We start from the raw sequence: 21,850 nt of genomic DNA on the forward strand, positions 1-21,850 counted from the left end.
TTTTACTAAACTTTGCACATCCAGAGATGCAGCTGCCAAGACAAGTTCAGTTCAAGTTATTGTTAGTTCAGCCTCCAATACAGCTCAGGTTTCCCATGCGTCCCCTTGTAAAAATTAACTGCCCACCCCCTCTAGGTAGATAAAAAGGCCCGCACTTGATCATCAGATATTCCAGATTAACAGGACAGTGGATGTCCTTATGTATTTGTCCCATTTGTTGTACCTTAGAACTGTTATGGCATGTAATTTGATATATAAGCATGTATGTCAGTGGTTGCTCAGCAGAATAAAAGCATCATCCCACACTTTTAATATGGATCATAGCAGGCATGTGATTTGTTTTTCCCGAGGCCAAAATCCAAATTTCTTTCATCTTTCATTTCTATGTTAATCTGAAAGTCGTGTTTGTCACTCTACAACAGTTTCTCCTTCGACTCGTGTCAGAGTTCACAGTCAGAAGTGACAGAATAAAGGTGGATAGCACCGAGGCTGGCAGACCTGTGCACATTCACAGAGAGCTGTCATTCATTCTGGGACCTGATGGGATGGTTTTTTTAATCTTTCATGATGTACTAATCTGCTCAGAGTTGATTTTCATATTTCATTTTTTGTACACAAACATGCCCAAATCTATTACATTTGGAGCTCAAAGAACTCTGGTGTTGGCTGTTACATTTAAGTTTTCAAAGATTGCATTTTCACTGCAATAGACTACAAGTACCAGAACAGGAAGGAAACACTACAGTCTACCACCAAACAGGAGCAAAAGTACTGCACAGCTTTTAGCTGCTATCAGTATTAATGGATATTATGTCCCTATATTGACACAAGAAAAAACTGGCTGAAAAATAGAGTAAATGTGTTTTATTTCTTCACATTGAAACAATACAGATCAGACCACCACCAGTGTGTGATGACAGCAAATCAAATAAGCACATTTGTGAGATAGTATTAACATGAATAGCCTAAATTTCAGATCAGAAATTTACACGTAACACGAATTTTAGACAGTTTCAGTCCATACATCACAGGGTTGAAGAGTGGTGGGCATGTCAGGAAGTATAATGACAAAAAAAATTCGCATTATATTGGGCACACTGTTCATGTTAAACCTGCTGTGTAATGTTTCAAAGCAAGCCCCAAAAGAAAAGTTGAAGAGGGAAGCCAGGTGAGGCGTGCAGGTACTGACTGCTTTCTGTCGGGTCTGTCTGGAACCAGAAAAACACACTTTAAGAATCTTCATGTAGGTGTAGAAGATCAGAATGAGCGGAATGAAAATTGAAAAAGCAGCAACAATGAGTCCATAGATGTTATTGACTCTGGTGTCATAGCACGCCAGTTTGACAATGGAGTAGTTATCACAGTAAACTTTATTAATGATGTTTCCACACAGCTGTAAAGGAACAACCAAAGATAATGTACAAAGAGTTACAAGAAATGAGAGGAACCAAATCACAGCAATAAGAATGACAACTTTGTTATATGTCATACGTGAGTTATACTGCAGAGGATAACAGATAGCAAGATATCTGTCATAAGACATGACGGCTAATTTAAAATATTCTACACTTCCATAAGAATATACAGAGAAAACCTGCAGGAAGCAAAGTGAAGCAGAAACAGTGTGAATGTCCGAGAGGATCTGAAGCAGAAGGAACGGAAACAAGCCTGAACTCCCATACAGCTCATTGACGAACAGGCTGCACAGGAACAGGTACATGGGCTCATGTAAGCTTCTGTTCAACAATTGTTGGTTTCTTTGTAGATAAAGAGTTTGGTCTGTACCAGCTCTATATGGAAAGTGTCCTGAGACAACTTCTGTTGTGATTTGGCGCTATACAAATAAAATTGAATTGAATTGAATTGAAAATTGAATTGTTCAGGCAGATCACCATGATGAGCAACAGGTTGGCACAAACTATCAGAATATATAACAACATGACAATCATGAAGAACAAGTACTTTAAAAGCCCAGAGTCAAAGTAGGCAGCAAGTATGAAATATGAAACCTTTGTGGAGTTTGTCATAGTCCTCCTCACATGAACAGATTTCACAGATTAGAAAGAAATCAGTATTCTGAAGGATACCCGACACTTATTCCTGCACTTACAAAAGTCAATGTGATGTTCAGTTCAGGAAAAACAAACCCGCCATTAGTTTACGACGTTGTGTGAATCCTGATGTCCACCTGTTGCAGTCTGACTGATTCCCTCCAAACGGAGCTGACACTCTGCTTCTTTTAACTTTTTCAAGTCGGTGGACGCCCACAGCCGTGAGCTGACCTCATCATCAAAGGAGCCACTTAGAAAACTTATCTCCTGTGTGCAATTTAAAAAAATAACCTGCCTGGTGGGATGGCATTACTGTTTTCTGTGGTGAAACAGAGCATTGGCTGTTCACTGTGAACATGAGCCAGCATTTATGCACATTTTGATTTGATTTGATGTATTTTTTTTACATTTAATTGATTTAAAGCTGCACTTCTTTTGCAAAAAATGCAACACAAACATCAAGCACACATAAATAAAAGTCAGTGTAATAAGACTTGATGATAGACTGATAATTAGTGTAAATTTACTGTCGTGGAAAATGTCTGACAAATATACAAAATGTATCACCTCCCCTTCAAAGTCAACATAATGGTTTGTTAGTCATTACAAACCCTGCATTCATCATTGACTCAGATGAAGTTCTCGGTTTAGTTATGAAAACTGCTCAGTTCAGGTACCTAAAGTACTTGGTTAGGTTGAGGTTGGTAGTGTGAGACACACCAGCTTTCAGTTAACTTCTCTGGTAACTCATGCACAGTAACGTTCAGACATTCAGACCAACTCCCAACGACACACAGGGCCTTACTGCAAGGAGGCCTTTCTAACATGTGGTTAATGTTAACAGCTTGGTTAGGTTTACTCACCAAAGTGACTTGGTCGGGTTTAGACACTAAACTACTTGGTCATATTTGTGACCAGTCACAAGAAAACCAGCAACAAGTCTCCCGGGGCGCATTTTGAGTTATTTGCAGATTCTGAAAGTGTAGTTTCTAAGCTTTCCAACAATGTCTAACACATGGAAATCTGAAAATATTTGAAGATGTGGCCGGGGGAGCCAGGTAACACAGTGCTGCTCGTTGCATCTCATTTAGTCCAACCCCCCTACTGGTCTAGCTATCAGTGATATCTGGTATCTGTTAGCCTGCAGGGCAGAAACTATTGTAGTAGTTTGAACAATGGTTATCAAATGGAAATGGAAATTCTTTTGTTACAAAAACCCCCTGAATAAAAACAAAAAACAAGAAAAGTAATATACTTAAGAGTTATAAGGAACAAATGTAGATACTTATTTCTAATATAAAATAAAATAAAATTCTGTTATGGGCACAGTGGCGCAGCAGGCAGTATGCGTGCCTCACAGCAAGAAGGTTGCCAGCTTGATCCCCGGGTCGGGCAGGGCCTTTCTGTGTGAAGTTTGCATGTTCTTCCCGTGCATGCGTAGGTTCTCTCCGGGCTCTCCGGTTTCCTCCCACAGACCAAAAACATGCTCTTTAGGTTAATTGGTGACTCTAAAATTGTCCTTAGGTGTGAGTGTGAGTGTGAATGTTGCCCTGCGATCGGCTGGCGACCGGTCCAGGGTGTACCCCGCCTCTCGCCCGGTGACAGCTGGGATAGGCTCCAGCCCCCTGCAACACCGAAAGGGATAGTCGGGTATAGACAATGGATGGATGGATGGAAATTCTGTCAGTCTGTGGTGCAGTGGGATGGATCAGTCTGTTGCTGAATGAGCTGAATGAGTCAAGTCAAGTCAACTTTATTGTCAGTGCTGCTATATGTACAGGACATTAACAGAGGCCGGCACTTGATGATCATAAACTCCACGAGGGGTGAACAGTGTCTATAGATCACCACAGCGTCTTGACACCAAGCATCCCTGATATAAACACAGACCCCACTGCCGCGGGTCTGTCTGCTCAGTGGCATGTTAGCCAGTCCACCTGGATGACAGAGTCTGTTATGCTGTTACTGAGCCATGTTTCCGTAAAAACAAAAACACAGCACTCTGCTGGGTCGATCTCAGAAGGTGCATATAGTCCAGTTTGTTGTCCAAGGAGCGTACATTGGCGAGTACGATAGATGGTATAGCTGGCTTGTGTGGATTCGCCGCTAGCCTAGCCCAGATACCCCCGCGCTTTCCCTGCTTCCGCCTCCTCTCGCACCGCCGGTGGCACTTCCTCTGCAGGTGCGCTGCAGTAGTGGGGGTCAGTGTTGAAATGGGCCGCAGGAGCAGGCCGAAGTCAAGTAACTCCTTACCATGTGCCAGGTTTAATTTGCAGATTGCTGTGTTGCCGATGTCAAAAAGAGTCCCACGGCTTTATGTGCGCATTGGGACAAACATCCATCCATCCATCCATTTTCTATACCGCCTATCCCTTTCGGGCCTATCCCAGCTGTCAACGGGCGAGAGGTGGGGTACACCCTGGACCGGTCGTCAGTTGATCGCAGGGCAACAAACAAGACAAACAATTTAAGAGTCACCAATTAACCTGATGAGCATGTTTTTGGTCTGTGGGAGGAAGCCGGAGTACCCAGAGAGAACCCACGCATGCACGGGAAGAACATGCAAACTTCACACAGAAAGGCCCCGTCTGGGGATCGAACCGGCAACCTTCTTGCTGTGAGGCACGCACACTACCTGCTGCGCCACCGTGCTGCCCTTGGGACAAATAAGCGTGACGATAACATAAAATCACTCAAACACACCGATGAAGACAAATGTGTAGACACCACATTACTGGGACAGAGAGGAGCTGCTGTGTCTGCCCGCGCCACCATCACTACTACTATTCTTTGTTGTATTCTTCATCGTCTTCATCTTCAGCTAAGGTCAACTGTAGATTAGGTCAACTGTAGATTAGAACTGAGATCTTCGGCATAACCAGAAGCTGCATAAGTAGCCATGTGGTTCCCTTTTAAAGTGCAGCTGATTGGCCGAAAAAAGAACAGAAGCATGTGAATAGCCAAAGAAAGCCAGTATGCTAATTTACTGTTGAATCCAAGGACCAAGAATTTCCGCTAAAACAACCCATATTCAAATACAAAGTTTACAGTTTTAAGGCCCCCAATACTGTTATTTGAAATACGGAATGGCTTCTTCATGATTTCAACTTACATATTCTGCAAAAAAACGAAAATCACTAATTTTTAAAAAAAAAAAGAAAAAAGATTTTTCTTTGTTTACACAACTTGCGCCAGGCCTAATTGTTGATGGTTTTCCTGTGGTGGGTCACATTTAGAAAAAAGATTGTTCACATGTGAGGTCAGTATGTCATTTCAACACAAACTGTGTCTGTTGTAAGACCCAAAAACATAATGACTCCAGGGAAACAACACTGCTGATGTGTTAAAGTATGTGCATCAAGACCTATGTAAGAATCAATACATCAGTTTTTCAACTGCTGATTTTTTGAGTGATTGCTGCGAAATGTCCAGGTCCTTCAGCTTTCCTAAATATTTTTTATTCTAAGGAGGTTTCACAGTCAACTGAACTGGTTCTCTCTGGCTCATGCCCAAATCTCCTCTTCAGTTGGCTTCCATATCTCAGATTATTGTGGACATTGTTCCTATACCTATATTCTCAGAGAGGACAGACTCAAGGACCTAACTGAGGTCTCATTATTTGGAATTTCAGTCCGTGGAACATCGTCCCTGTCCATGATGTATTCATTTACTTCCTGTCAACTGAGTTCTTTAAACGGGGTGACTTGTTGTCGGGTCGATTTTTTTGTCTCGATCATTGATGTCTTCCACTTTCCAGTTGTTTTAGCTTTGACAAGTGCTTGAATTGACACATCCATTTTCTTTCTAGGGTGGGTTTCTCTGTCCACAAGCACAACCAAAACAGTTGACCCCATATTCCAGATCATTGAAGACGTTGTTCGCATGCTGTGCCACGTCTTTGTTCAATTCCTTCCTGCCAGTGTCCACCCGTCTTTGCTTTGTATCTATTGAACTCTGAAAGCCCTCCTGCGATTTCCTTTAATTTGGAGATCAGGAGTTTCTGGGTCCCTTGTTGGGACACCTGTCCCTGCTTCTCTGCCACATTACTGCTGGGACACCATGTCCTGATTTGATTGAACTTGTATTCCTCTCACTTTGCAGACCTTCCCGCATTTGGAAACTGCACAGCTCCCTTCTATAGTCTGTAGTTTCATAAGCAGCCTGTGCTGTAGAGCTGGATCATCCTGACTTATTCCTACACCTTCAGGGTACCTTGTAACGTAGCTTTCCAAAGCAATTGGTGTTGAATTCCATCTAACAGAAGATATGTTTGAGCTGGCCAGACCTTTGCACCCTGTCATCAACCCAGTCACCCACTGGTTGTTTCTAATAGACTCTTGGTTTCCAGGTGTGAGTATCTAAAAGATAATGGGATCATCCCACCTTATTTCACCTTACATAACTTTAGTGCAAATCTGGGAGACGCTCATTGAGTTTGTATGTTTGTCCTTTGGGTGCCATGGTTTCCTTCAACAGATCAAAGACATGTACATGACTCAAAATTGCCCATCTGTATTCATGTGAGTGTGAATGGCTGCCTGTTGACCTGTGTGAACCCTATGATGCCCCCGTTGCCCCTAACAGGACAAATGGGTGTACAAAATGGATGGAAAAAGGAACAAGTTTGCCTGAAACATGTTTTTTCACGATACAGAAGGAAACCGTTCCTGTTTCTTTATATTTAGTATGATAGCAGGCGTTCTACCAAGTTCCCTTATTTTTTTTTTGCTGACATTAATTAATCATGAGAATCAAACATCAACCTTTTAATGATGAGGTCACGCTGCTGCTGGGGGTGTCTTGTGCTTTGAAAAGTTTTAAAACAGAGTTTGAGCTCCGTTCTGAGGGACTCACAGTATGACTGCAGCCTGACAACAGATGAGTCCTCAGATTCACAGAAGGTTACCAACTTACTTTTGTCATTTTTAACCAAAGCAACTATCTCTGTTATTATGAATCTGCTGAGAACTATTTTGCTGGATTCGTTTAATATGTGCTTGATGTTTCAGCTGCACACGAGGCAGAACAAGCAGATGTTTAGAACAGACACATTATAACCAGTGAATTTACAACAAAATGTAACAAAGCTGTTGGTTTGTGTGCAGAGTCCAGTTGTTGTGAACTAACTGGAAACTCATGATGAACTCTACTCAAGTTTCATATTTCACACTTGCTGCCTACTTTGACACCGGGCTGCTTAAATACTTATACTTCATGATTGTTATGTCTCTATATATTTGTATTATTTGTGCCAACCTGTTGCTCATCGTGGTGATCTGTGTGAACAGAAGCTTACATGAGCCCATGTACCTGTTCCTGTGCAGCCTCTTTGTCAATGAGCTGTATGGGAGTTCAGGCTTGTTTCCGTTCCTTCTGCTTCAGATCCTCTCGGACGTTCACACTATTTCTGCTGCTTTTTGCTTCCTGCAGATTTTTTTTGTATATTCTTATGGAAGTATAGAATTTTTAAACTTAGCTGTCATGTCTTATGACAGATATCTTGCTATCTGTTATCCTCTGCAGTATAACTCACGTATGACTTACGGCAAAGTTGCCATCCTCATTGCTCTGATATGGTTACTCATATTTCTTGCGAACGCTTTTTCATTGCCTTCAGTTGTTCCTTTACAGCTGTGTGGAAACATCATTAACAAAGTTTACTGTGACAATCACTCCATTGTCAAACTGGCGTGCTATGACACTACAGCCATTAACATCTATGGACTCATCATTGCTGCCTGTTCAATTTTCATTCCGCTCATTCTGATCTTCTACACCTACATGAAGATTCTTAAAGTGTGTTTTTCTGGTTCCAGACAGACCCGACAGAAAGCTGTCAGCACCTGCACGCCTCACCTGGCTTCCCTCTTCAACTTTTCTTTTGGGGCTTGCTTTGAAATATTACAGAGCAGGTTTAACATGAACAGTGTGCCCAATATAATGCGAATTTTTTTGTCATTATACTTCCTGACATGCCCACCACTCTTCAACCCTGTGATGTATGGACTGAAACTGTCTAAAATTCGTGTTACGTGTAAAAGTCTGCTTACATATATACGATATTAGTATCAGCTGCCACCTAACAGATTTTCCTGTTTTCTCGTTCATGTTGATCTACCATTGATAGTAAGTAAAATTGTCTTTACAGATGGAGCTCTGTGCCCATACTGTTGAATGTGTTTAACTACAGTAAGCTTTCAGTGTGTTCTGGAGCACGCACACAGCTTATGTTCGAAGAAAGCAAGCTGCAGGCCTGAACATTTTAAAACCTAGTCCAACACGTTATGAATGTTTTAAAAAAGAAAAACTTTTCTTTCTGTTTTCCTGTAATTGTGTTTCTCAGTTTGGACGGGCTTTCCTGGGAAAGTGCTATCCACTGATGACCACCTGTGGTGGACTGGCTCAGGTGTCTGCTGGACACACCTGGCAAACCCAAACTCTGAACCGGAAATGAGGACTTTTTTCCTGCACCCAGGACAGACTGAGGCCATGGAGTCCGAGTTGGCCATGTTCAAAGTTGCCATTGCAGAAATTGTCAGTGCTTGTCATTGTGCCAGTCAAAGTACCTGCTGCTGGACACAATGGTACAGGAGAGCCTCAAGCAGTAGAATGAGCAGCAGACAGGTTTCAGGATGTCAGAAAAACTTCTGGAAGGGAGTTGAAATATCTGTCTGAGGGTAAGATGATCTACTCTCTAACCCTCACATATGATGGTGTGGTCCCCTTATCCAGTGACAGTCAAAGGTAATCCAAATATCAGAGGTGATCGACCAGGGGTCTCCCCTTAGCTGATAAATCAATAGGTAACCTTAATTACGTGCTGCAGTCTACATTTCTCATAATGTTTGAGGCTTGAGGTGTAGATTCAGCAGTTTAAGACCTGACTGCTTTAAAATAACCACAAAATACGTAAATTAACTCGAAGGATGTCAACGTCACATATGACGGTGCTTAGTTTGCTCAGTTTGTTGAAGCGGTACCTGCTTTACGTTACAGTACTCATCCAGGTACAGACCGTGTTTCATATTGTATTTCTGTCATTTCTGGTATGTGGGTTCTGCTTGGCCGGTTCCAGGACACTGTCAGTTCGCCTCCTGGGTTGGACCCAAACATAGCCTCGAGCTTTGCCTGGAGGGCTGTGAGGCTTTCCCAGACCACATTAGATATGTAGTCCCTCCAGCATTTCTTGCTCTGCCCGATGGTCCCTTCCCAGGTGGATACCCGAACCACATCATCTGACTGGCTGTCGCACAGTTTGGAGCATATAGGTGTATTTTTAATTGCTGTGTAAAAACTTCTTAATTACCTCCTTGGGAATAATGGACTAATGACCTACAGAATGACTTGCTGAATGTGATCCATCGTGTTTACATGACGTTGCCCCGGCACCATAGCGCACATTTAGACTGACCATCATTCAACCTCCTGATCTCTTTAACGTGATCCTGCAGAAGGCCAAAAAACACAACACATATCCCTAAAACTTTAAATCTTGAATCTGTGACACACCAAAGGATGTGACTGTGTGAAAGCTATAAAATATCATTTGTCCAATTCCTCAGTTTTTGAACAAGCTTAAGCCACCTGTCAGGACCTGGAGGGCAAACCGCAGACAATGTGGCTTTAGGAGAGGATCCATCGGTGCACATGCTCAGGGTTTCTGTTTGTCCCTGTTGTTGTAGTTGTACCTTCAAGGCCCAGAAGAAAGAAAGGACAACTTAAGGCATTATTGAACCGTTTATTGGGTAGAACTTTGTTTTTCCTTTCAAAGTGAATAAAGAATCATACAAACTGTACTTTTGTTTTCCCTTGTTAAATATATAAAAGTCAAGTTCTCTTTATTTACAGCAGCAAAACCATTTCAGTAGTGAATAACAAATAATTTGACAACACTAATTAAAATCAAAGGAGGAATATATGTGATGTTGATGACCATTAGAATTTTACATTTGGGCAAAAATAAGATTTTTACATATGTTTCGGATGTTTGACATATTCAGGCCATACACTAAGGGGTTGAGGAGAGGCTGGCATGTAAGCCAGTATAGTGATAAAAATATTCGCAACATATTGGGAACATTTTTCATATTAAATCTGCTCTGCATGATTTCAAAGAAAGCCCCAAAAGAGAAGTTCAAGAGGGAAACGAGGTGAGGTGTGCAGGTACTGAGGGCCTTCTGTCTGGTCTGCTTAGAACCAGAGAAACAAACTTGAAGAATCCTCACATAAGTGTAAAAGATCATAATTACAGGACACGAGATTGTGAGAAAAGTGACAACCAGCCCATAGATGTTGTTGACTGTTGTGTCAGAGTAGGCCAGTTTAACAATGGTGTAGTTGTCACAGTACACTTTGTTAATGACGTTCCCACACAGCTGTAAAGGAACACTCAGTGATATTGGAAGAAAACATAAAAAACATACTGTTTTCTGTGGTGAAACAGAACCAGCATTTATGCACATTTTGATTTGATGTATTTTTTTTACATTTAACTGGTTTAAAGCTGCACTTCTTTTGCACAAAATGTAACACAAACATCAAGCACACATAAATAAAAGTCAGTGTAATAAGACTTTGATAATTAGTGTAAATTTACTGTTGTGGAAAATGTCTGACAAATATACAAAATGTATCACCTCCTCTTCAAAGTCAACATAATGGTTTGTTAGTCATTACAAACCCTGCATTCATCATTGACTCATGAAATTCTCGGTTTAGATATGAAAACTGCTCAGTTCAGGTATCTAAAGTACTTGGTTAGGTTGAGGTTGGTAGTGTGAGACACACCAGCTTTCAGTTAACTTCTCTGGTAACTCATGCACAGTATCGTTCAGAAATTCAGACCAACTCCCAACGACACACAGGGCCTTACTGCAAGGAGGCCTTTCTAACATGTGGTTAATGTTAACAGCTTGGTTAGGTTTACACACCGAAATGACTTGGTCGGGTTTAGACACTAAACTGCTTGGTCATACTTAGAAAAAGATTGTTCACTTGTGGGGTCAGTGGAATGTCATTTCAACACAAGCTGAAGCTTAATCAATGTGGGTCAGGTTGCCGGGATGATGGCGTCTGTTGTAAGACCCAAACACTCAATGACTCCAGGAAACAACACTGCTGATGTGTTAAAGTATGTGCATCAAGACCTATGTAAGCATCAATACATCAGTTTTTCAACCGCTGATTTTTCAAGCGATTGCTGTGAAATGTCCAGGTCCTTCAGTGCCTTCAGCTTTCCTAAATATTTTTTATTCCAAGGAGGTTTCACAGTCAGTTGAACTGGTTCTCTCTGGCTCATGCCCAAATCTCCTCTTCAGTTGGCTTCCATATCTCAGATTATTGTGGACATTGTTCCCATGCCTATATTCTCAGTGAGAGCAGAGTCGAGGACCTAACTGATTATTATATTATTTCAATTCAATTCAACTCAATTTTATTTGTATAGCGCCAAATCACAACAAAAGTTGTTTCAGGACACTTTCCACATAGAGCTGCTACAGGCCAAGCTCTTTTATCTACAGAGACCCAACAATTCCCTCATGAGCAAGCAAAAACTTTGTTTTAACAGGCAGAAACCTCAGGCAGAACCAAGATCAGGGTGGGTGGCCATCTGCCTCCAGGTGAGAGAGAGAGAGAGACAGAGAGAGACAGACATGCAGTCAGAGAGAGAGAGAGAGAGACTTTTTTTTTTTTTTTTTTTACTTTTAACAGTACTTTAATAAAACATCGTCCTAAAAACACAACAAACACATGAACAACATGTTCAATAAAAAATCGGATTCACAGAATCCAGGTTATTCCAGCACCCCTCCCAGGATCAGCTGATCATCTACAACACGGCAGATCACTTCTTTATAGCACCAAACATTTGAAAAACTGTCTAGGTCCTTCATCACCTTGGAATAGTTAAAATCTAAGCGTAAACAAGCTTTCAACAATTTAAACAACATTAGGACAACATCATCGTCTGTAATATTTTCTATCCTGTTCCTTCTGCTCAGATAAATGGCCAGCTTTGCTCTCCCCAGAAGGAAGTTGAAAAGCTGACGTTTATCTTTGTGTTTCTGAGTGTATCTGTAACCCAGAATGAACATATTCTTGGAGAGAGACTCTCCAAACAGACTAAAGATGCATTCCAATGTTGTAAACAATGGCACCAAACGAGCACACTCCATGAAACAATGAAAAACAGTCTCACAATGAGGGCAAAATGGACAGTCATGACTGATATCTGAATTAATAATAGACACAAAAGCATTTACAGCCACAATGCCGTGAAAGACCCTCCACTGGAGGTCTGCAGCTCTCTTGACCAATGGTGGTTTGTACAGTGCTCTCCACTCAGGTCCAGCACTGTCACTGAGCCCCAAACGGGCTCTCCATGGAGTGTCACTTTTTTCGTTCAGTTTGTCTTTGTTCAAGAGTCTGACAAACACATTATACATTAATTTACGGTTGGCATCCCGGAGAGGAAGCTCAGAGGAACCCCCACTCTTTAACAACCGACCTGTGCAGTTCTTAAAATCTGGGGAAATGTTCATCAACGGAAAAGCATCATTTTCATCAGGTTTCAGAGAACCATCACAGTCCAGTTTCAGCAGAGTTAGCTCCCCCTCTGTGAGAGCTCCTCTCCACTGACTGAGCAGCAGAGAGACGGTCCAAGTTGAGTTCACCCCGAGGCGGCAAGTAAGAGGTGCTGCAATGTTCAAATCCGCACCTGCAAGTTGGACCACATGTCCCAAAGTCACAATGTTCGCCAAAACGAATCACCTGAGTCGGTCCCACCTGACAGACTGCGCCAAGACACCACCGGCTCCTGGAGCAGCCAGAAACAAGAGCTGTTGTGACCCAGTCTAGTTTTTTGCAGCAGGTTCCACACCTTGAACAGTCCACGGTAAAAGGCAGGTAAGTCCTTGACATTTGGTTGCTTTAGGACCATTAAAAACAACGACTTGTTCAGTCCAAGTCCACCGAACTGATTCAGGATGGTGCAAGTCAGTGGTCTCTATACCAAATCTGCAGGACCACACAGAAACCTTTGCAGGAACTGGAAACGAAAGGTCACTCTTCTGCTGCTCAGGTGGATCAGACCCTGTCCTCCATCCTCCCTGGGCAAGCACAGCACACTCTGGGGCACCCAGTGCAGTCCGTCCCAGAAGAAATCCACCAGGAGAGCCTGGATCTTAGAAAGCAGGTCAGGTGGGGGGTCCACACACATCAGGCCATGCCACAAAGACGATGATATCAAGTTGTTAATGATGAGGACTCGGCCTCTGTAGGACAGTTTTTTCTTTATCCATTTCCACCTCATTAAACGACCTTTAACCTTCTCAACGACATTATCCCAGTTTATAAGAACAAAAGACAGATCACCCAAAAAAATCCTAAATATTTTAACCTACCTGTTTTCCAAAGCAGCCCCCTGGCAACCTGAGCTTCTTTTCCAGTACGCCAACACTGAGGGCTTCACTTTTGTCTCAGTTAATCTTGGCCGAAGATATCCGACCAAACTGGGTGACATCCTCAACCAAAACGTCAATGTCCTTCTGGTTATCCACAAGACGACCACATCATCTGCATATGCTGACAGTTTTAAAGGTGCAGCACAGCCTGGAATAGTCAGTCCCTGAAGGTCCAATCGGAGTCTGTGCAGCAAAGGCTCAATGGCCAACGAGTACAACATGCCAGAGAGCGCACAGCCTTGTCTCACTCCCCTCTGAACCTGAAAGGGGGCGCTCAAACCACCATTGATCTTCAGTACACTCTGAATATCACAATACAAAACCTTAACACTATTAATAAAACCAGGACCAAGGCCAAAGGCCTTCAAAGTGAGCCACAAATACTCATGCTCAACACAATCAAAAGCTTTCTCCTGATCAATTGATATGATTCCCGCTTTTAGACCAAACAGGTTACAAACTTCTGAAAGGTCTCAAATCAAGATAATGTTGTCAGATATTAATCTACCTGGGACACAGTAGGTCTGATCACGCTGAACCAGCTGCTCCATCACCCTGCTCAGCCTGGTGGCCAGCACCTTGTAGAGGAGCTTGTAGTCAGAGCAGAGCAATGACACTGGCCTCCAGTTCTTAATAAGCTGCAGGTCACCTTTCTTAGGCAGTAAGGTGAAGGAACCGCCCTCCTGCAGCTCAGCGGCAGACACCTTTGGGTGAGACTGTTACTCAAGACTGCCAGCAGGTCGCCTCCCACCACAGACCACAAACATTTATAAAAGTCAACAGGTAAGCCATCAATTCCTGGAGCTTTCCCGCTCTGCATGCTCTGTAGAGCAGCACAGAGCTCGCATGTCTGTCTCTCTCTCTCTCTCTCTGTCTCTCTCTGACTGCATTTCTGTCTGTCTGTCTGTCTGTCTGTCTGTCTGTCTGTCTGTCTGTCTGTCTGTCTGTCCGTCTCTCTGTCTGTCTCACTCTCCCTCTCTTGCTCTTCCTCTCTCACCCAACCGGTCGAGGCAGATGGCCGCCCACCCAGAGTCTGGTTCTGCTCGAGGTTTCTGCCTGTTAAAAGGAAGTTTTTCTTCGCCACTGTCGCCAAGTGCTTGCTCATGGGGGAATTGTTGGTTTCTCTGTAGATAAAAGAGCTTGGTCTGTACCAGCTCTATATGGAAAGTGTCCTGAGACAACTTCTGTTGTGATTTGGCACTATACAAATAAATAAAATTGAACTGAAATTGAATCTGAGGAGAGAGCTGCTTCCAGCTCTATGTTCCTCTGCTGCTCCACCTGAGGAAGACCAGTGTGAAAGCTCCGAGACACTGAGAGCTCCTCTCTGTATTCACATTTAAACAACTTATTATAAAAGTTAACAGCATACTTACGGATTTCAGTGTGATCAGACAGCACCTGACCAGCATCAGACCTTAAACTATGAATGAACCTCTTCTGTCCATTCTTACGCTCCAGACCAAAGAAGAAGTGAGCATCCATTTGGGCTATGTTCTGGAAGCAGGACCTAACCAGAGCCCCCTGAGCTGAGACGCCCAGCAGGTTGGATAAAACAGACTCTTTCATTTTTAGAGTTTCAGTATAGCGCTGGTCTCCTGTGGCCTCAGCTAAGACTCCGACTTCCTCTACTTCAGACTCTAGAGCTTTCACTGACCTGGTCAAGGTTTTTGTGACATTTAGAGTGTACTGTTGACAAAATTGTTTAATTTTGACTTTTCCAAAGTCCCACCACTGCTGTAATGACATAAAATCAGTTTTTAACCTCTGGTGGTTTTCCCAAAAACATGTAAAACTTTCCCTGAAGTTCTTATCCTCCAGTAGAGCAGTATTAAAGTGCCAGTAGGCACTGCAGGGTTTAACGTATTTAATAAAAATGGACGCTATAACCAGAGAGTGATCAGAGAAACCAACAGCACTGATCACACAACTCTTAAACACATTAAAATGATGTTTGAAACAATAAAAACGATCTAGCCTGGCCAGAAACAGCAGATTGTCTTTAACATGAGTCCAGATGTACTGTCTCTGGTTACTATGGAAACCTCTCCACACATCACACAGCTCCTGAGCCTCTATGAGGTGGAGCAGCTGAGTGCTGGAGGCAGCGTGAGGTTCCTGATGGTTCCTGTCTAACCTGCTGTTCTCAGTACAGTTGAAGCTCCAACAACCGGAGCATAGACATTACTAAATACCATTTTTATATTTTCATACACTGCTTTGACTTTCAACTGTCGACCTTCAGTAACTTCCTCAGAGTCTACCGACTGAGGAATAAAGTTTTTGGAAAAAAGGATTCCAACTCCACAACTATTACTGGATCTGTGGGATAAAAAAGCTCCACCAGACCATTCTCTTGCCCCATTTATGTTAAGGCTGCCTATCCTTATGTCTCCCATAGCATAGATGAGAAGAAACACAAAAACAATAGAAACAGGCAGGATGAGTAAAGGAGATCTACTGGACTTATTCATCATCATCTACCTGCTTTTTGATCTTTTGAACTATTTTTCTAATACGATAGGTCTCCTGGTCAGTGAAGGCCTTCTCACCAAAAATTAGAGGACTCCTCAAAAGAACCTTCACTGAGTCAGAGAACAACTGTAAATCTGGGAAGAAGTTCTCCACTTCTCCACACTTCTCCACAGTAGCCGCTCTTCCTGTGAGACCCCATCTGAGAGGAGGTCAGAGACTCCTCATCACTGTCCTCCTCACCCTCACTGTCACCTGTCTGTAGGCACTCAGCCTGAGGAGAAACCTTCTTCAGTTTACCAGAGGACTGGCCTCCATCGCTCTGACCCTTCCTCTTCTTATTATTAGAAGAGTCTTCATCCACCAACATCTCACTGTCCTCCTCCAAGGACCTCCTGCCTCCTCCACCTGCTCACTGTTAACACACTCAGTGTGTGACTGAATACAAACCTCTACAGCAGAATCTGGACCAGCAGAAATGATGCCAGCAGAAAATGGACCACTACAAACTGGACCAGCGGAAATTGGACCAGTAGAAACTGCGCCCGCAGAAACTGGATCAGCAGAAAATGGAACCTCACAAACCAGACCAGTAGAATACAAACCTGCAGCTCCCGAACCAGCAGCAGCCAGACCAGGAGCCCCCAAACCAGCAGCCACCGGACCAGTAGCCCCCAAACCAGCAGAAGCCGGACCAGGAGCCCCCGAACCAGCAGCAACCGGACCAGTAGCCCCCAAACCAGCAGAAAACGGACCAGGAGCCCCCGAACCGGCAGCAACTGGACCAGGAGCCCCCGAACCGGCAGCAACTGGACCAGAAGCCCCCGAACCAGCAGCAGCCAGACCAGGAACCCCCAAACCAGCCGCAGCCGGACCAGGAACCTCCGGACCAGCAGCAGCCAGACCAGGAGCCCCAGAACCAGCAGCAGTCGGACCAGGAACCTCCGAACCAGCAGACACTGGGCCAGGAGCCTCCAAAACACCAGAAGCTGGACCAGCAGCCCTCAAACCAGCAGAAGTGACACCAGCAGCCCCTGAACCAACAGAAACCGGACCATCAGAAACTGGACTAGCAGTTCCTGAACCAGCAGAAACAACAACACCAACAGAAGCTGAACTAAGTACCCTCTGAAGTACTCTGTGTACTATCACTTGGTGGACCTGGTGCTGCAGACTCACTGCTGTCCTTCAGAGGACAGGTCTTGATGAGGTGGCCCTCTTTGCCACAACCAAAACACTTCATAGTGTCTGAAGACACATGCACAGTATAATCAAAGTTATCCACTCTGAACTTTAACAGGAGGTTCAACTCCTCAGCGTTGTTCTTCAGGATCATGAAGACCTGTCTCCTGAAGAAGACCACATGCTTCAGGAGCAGAGACTTGCAGCCCAGAGGAAGCATTTTAATCGGGGACATTAACTGTCCGTGTCTCATCAGTTCCTTCTGTAACATCTTGTTACTAATAAACGGGGGAACTTTGGACAAAATTACCTTTTTGGCGGGACTAGACAGCGGCATTACCGGAACCAGGGTGCCCTGGATCACCACACCCCGCTCCACAACCATACGGACACAGTCTGACTCCATGCCGGTGTGTGAGCTTCTCCAGCCCCACCACGCTGACTCCGGGAGCCGATCAGAACCAGCAACACACCAACAAAACCAGCAAGACAATAATCCAACAATCCCACACAATACAGATAGAAAAGAGAGAAAAAACTTAGAAACTCACGCACGCCACAACATTCACCACTCTCACCATCCTCCATTCCCAGCATGCAGAGAGAGAGAGAGAGAGAGAGAGAGAGAGATGCAGTCAGAGAGACAGAGAGACAGACATGCAGTCACAGTAACAGTGACAGTGGATGTAATAACAGCAGTAGCAGTTGCAGTGGATGTCAGGCAGGGCCAAGGCAGGAGACGCAGCTGCAATCCACAATCCAGATTCAGCCACTGTGGAACCTGCAAGACGACAAAGCACAGAGACTCCAGGGAAGGAGCTAAGTTAGTAACACGCCGTGGTAGGACATGAAAGCATGCAGATGGAGAGGGACAGAAGGACAGAGGAGCTTGGTGTGTCTTTGGAGGTCCCCCGACAGTCTAATCCTATAGCAGCATAACTAGGGGCTGGTCCAGGACCAGGCTGAGCCAGGAGAGGAGCTTGATAGCTAAATGTTCTGACTCCTGTTCTGCTTTTTGAGACTTTAGGAACCATAAGTAGACCTGCATTCTGGGAACGCAGTGTTGGAGTAGGGCAATAAGGTACTATGAGCTCTTTAAGATAAGAAGGTGCCTGGCCATTTATGGCTTTGTAAGTAAGGAGGAGAATTTTAAACTCTATTCTAAACTTTACAGGGAGCCAGTGCAGAGCGGCGAGTATTGGAGAAATATGATCTCTCTCCCTGGTTTTTGTCAGAACACGTGCTGCAGCGTTCTGGAGCAACTGGAGAATATTCAGCAACGAATTTGGGCAGCCTGATAGTAAAGAATTGCAATAATCCAGCCTGGAAGTTACGAATGCATGGACTAGTTTTTCTGCATTGTTACAGGCTGAGAATTAAGGCCTGTATTTATTTTGAAAGTGGCTCAGTTCCTTTGTTGTGCTGATTGCCTGTGTTCATCTGCAGGTGTGTGCAGGGTTTAAAAGCCATGGCCACACCCCTTTCTCTCTTTCGCTCTCTCTCTTCATTTTCTTTCACAGGTCCAGGTCAGAGCCTGACAGGCTGCAGCTGAGATCAACGCTTAGCTCTTTTCAGTTTGGTTATTTTATGAAATAAACCTCTTAAAAAGCTTTGCCTTGTGGTCGTGTGACTCGTTGTGTTGCTTCCCTTTGAGCCAGTGTCGTAACATAATGGGGGCTCGTCCAGGATCTGAAGTCCTGTTTACTGGTTGTTGTCACTTGTTGCTTTTCTGGATCATTTGTCGTCCTGTGTGGTTTTTCAGCTGTCTGACCCCTGACGTTGACCTCAGAGTGGTGAGTATACTTGTCCAAGGTGCTTCAATTTTAACCAGTGCATGAGCTCCCCCTTTTTTATTTTCGAGGGTATCCCTGGTGGGGGCACGTTTCGGGTCACAGTAGTAGACTGCAGTCTTGGTTTGCTGTGGGGGCCTTGAGTTTAGCATTTAAAGCCACCTCGAGCCAGGTAAGCTCAGAAGATAGATAGGACAGATCTTTTAGGCAGGTTACTAGGGACTGCTCTAGTCTTCACCGTCTCACTGCACTGTGAACTCTGGTTCAAGGGAGAGAGAGGGAACAATTATGTTGTGTTAGGTGAATTTGTGCTTTCTAAGAGTACTTTGTGGGGACCGTGATCCTAACGCTTGCGTGTTTGGTGGCTCAAGAAGAAGAAGAAAAAGAAGAAGAATCGTACTTTTTATTATCACATCACACATCATGTTGCACACTTTATGCTTCACGCCATGCTTCCCGTGAAATTAATTCCTCCGCATTTGACCCATCCTGGTCGCCCTTCCTCCGCGGCAGACCAATTCAATTCAATTCAATTCAATTTTATTTGTATAGCGCCAAATCACAACAGAAGTTGTCTCAGGACACTTTCCATATAGAGCTGGTACAGACCAAGCTCTTTTATCTACAGAGAACCAACAATTCCCCCATGAGCAAGCACTTGGCGACAGCGACGAGGAAAAACTTCCTTTAACAGGCAGAAACCTCAGACTGAACCAGACTCTGGGTGGGCGGCCATCTGCCTCGACCGGTTGGGTGAGAGAGGAAGAGCAAGAGAGGGAGAGACAGACAGACAGACAGACAGACAGACAGACAGACAGACAGACAGACAGACAGACAGACAGACAGACAGACAGACAGAAAAGCAGTCAGAGAGAGAGAGAGAGAGAGAGAGACAGAGACAGAGACAGAGACAGAGAGACAGACATGCAGTCATAGTAACAGTGACAGTGGATGTAATAACAGCAGTAGCAGTTGCAGTGGATGTCAGGCAGGGCCAAGGCAGGAGACGCAGCTGAAATCCACAATCCAGATTCAGCCACTGTCCATGGGAACCTGCAAGACGACAAAGCACAGAGACTCCGGGGAAGGAGCTAAGTTAGTAACACGCCGTGGTAGGACATGAGAGCGTGCGGATGGAGAGGGACAGAAGGACGGAGGAGCTCGGTGTATCCTTGGATGTCCCCCAACAGTCTAATCCTATAGCAGCATAACTAGGGGCTGGTCCAGGACAAGCCTGAGCCAGCCCTAACTATAAGCTTTATCAAAAAGGAAAGTTTTAAGCCTACTCTTAAATGTAGAGACAGTGTCTGCCTCCCGGACAAAGACTGAAGATGGTTCCACAGGAGAGGAGCTTGATAGCTAAATGCTCTGACTCCTGTTCTGCTTTTTGAGACTTTAGGAACCATAAGTAGAAATGCATTCTGGGAACGCAGTGTTCGAGTAGGGCAATAAGGTACTATGAGCTCTTTAAGATAAGAAGGTGCCTGGCCATTTATGGCTTTGTAAGTAAGGAGGAGAATTTTAAACTCTATTCTAAACTTTACAGGGAGCCAGTGCAAAGTGGCGAGTATTGGAGAAATATGATCTCGCTTCCTGGTTTTTGTCAGAACACGTGCTGCAGCGTTCTGGAGCAACTGGAGAATATTCAGCAACCAATTTGGGCAGCCTGATAGTAAAGAATTGCAATAATCCAGCCTGGAAGTTACGAATGCATGGACTAGTTTTTCTGCATCATTTTGAGATAAAATATGCCTGATTTTTGCAATATTACGTAGGTGAAAAAAGGCAGTCCTTGAAATTTGTTTTACATGGGAGTGAAAGGACATGTCTTGGTCAAAGATAACTCCCAGATTCTTTACAGTGGTGCTGGAGGCCAGCGCAATGCCATCCATAACTGCTATGTCATCAGAAAGTGACTTTCTAAGATGTTTAGGGCCGAATACTATAACTTCAGTTTTGTCCGAGTTTAGCATCAGAAAATTGCAGGTCATCCAGGTCTTTATGTCATGAAGACATGCTTGTAGTCTAGTTAACTGACTGGTTTCTTCCGGCTTCATTGATAAATATAGCTGGGTATCATCTGCATAGCAATGAAAATTTATTGAGTGCTTCCTGATAATCTTACCTAAAGGAAGCATATATAAGGTGAATAGAATTGGTCCAAGCACAGAACCCTGCGGAACTCCATAGCTGACTTTAGTGAGCACAGAGGAGTCGTCATTAACGCGTACAAACTGAGAGCGATCTGACAAGTAGGATTTAAACCAGCTTAGCGCAGTTCCCTTAATGCCAATGAAATGCTCCAGTGTCTGCAATAGGATGCCATGGTCAATGGTGTCAAATGCAGCACTAAGATCCAGTAAGACTAGTACAGAGACAAATCCTTTATCAGATGCAATTAGAAGGTCATTTGTAACTTTAACCAGTGCTGTCTCTGTGCTATGATGCACTCTAAATCCTGACTGGAAATCCTCGAATAAACTATTATTGTTTAGAAAGTCGCACAGCTGATTGGCAACTGCTTTCTCAAGAGTTTTTGAGAGAAAGGGAAGGTTGGATATCGGTCTATAGTTGGCTAAAACCCCTGGATCAAGAGTAGGCTTTTTCAGTAGCGGTTTTATCACAGCTACTTTAAAGGACTGTGGTACGTAGCCTGTTGATAAAGAGAGATTGATCATGTCTAAAACTGAAGAGTCAATTAGAGGTAATACTTCTTTAAACAGCTTAGTCGAGTCCAGGAGTGGTGGGCTGCCAGCTGACATCCGACAGTGGCACCCGGGGACCCAACTCTCTTTGTCACTATTGTGATGATTGTGGTGATCTTCTTAAATCAATATTATGGTCTGATATTAACTCATTCTGATCTGATGTTGAGGAGTCCACATTTAATTCT

The 21,850-nt window shown here is 43.9% G+C and overlaps 3 protein-coding genes across 3 annotated transcripts in view; 1 reads left to right on the forward strand and 2 right to left on the reverse strand.

The window, feature by feature from the left end:
* Positions 1-21,850, reverse strand: part of spcs2 (signal peptidase complex subunit 2) — a 308,748-nt gene that overhangs the window by 192,935 nt on the left and 93,963 nt on the right. The window lies entirely within an intron of this gene.
* LOC139336791 (olfactory receptor 6E1-like) lies at positions 1,004-1,949 on the reverse strand. Its single transcript, XM_070971030.1, has 2 exons — positions 1,876-1,949; positions 1,004-1,736 (listed from the first exon to the last, which is right to left on the reverse strand). Exons 1-2 carry the CDS (start codon positions 1,947-1,949, stop codon positions 1,004-1,006), a joined length of 807 nt encoding a protein of 268 aa, XP_070827131.1.
* LOC139335962 (olfactory receptor 11A1-like) lies at positions 7,188-8,117 on the forward strand. Its single transcript, XM_070969744.1, has one exon. It carries the CDS (start codon positions 7,188-7,190, stop codon positions 8,115-8,117), a length of 930 nt encoding a protein of 309 aa, XP_070825845.1.

Source organism: Chaetodon trifascialis, chromosome 9, assembly GCF_039877785.1.
Source record: "Chaetodon trifascialis isolate fChaTrf1 chromosome 9, fChaTrf1.hap1, whole genome shotgun sequence".
Classification (NCBI taxonomy): domain Eukaryota; kingdom Metazoa; phylum Chordata; class Actinopteri; order Chaetodontiformes; family Chaetodontidae; genus Chaetodon; species Chaetodon trifascialis.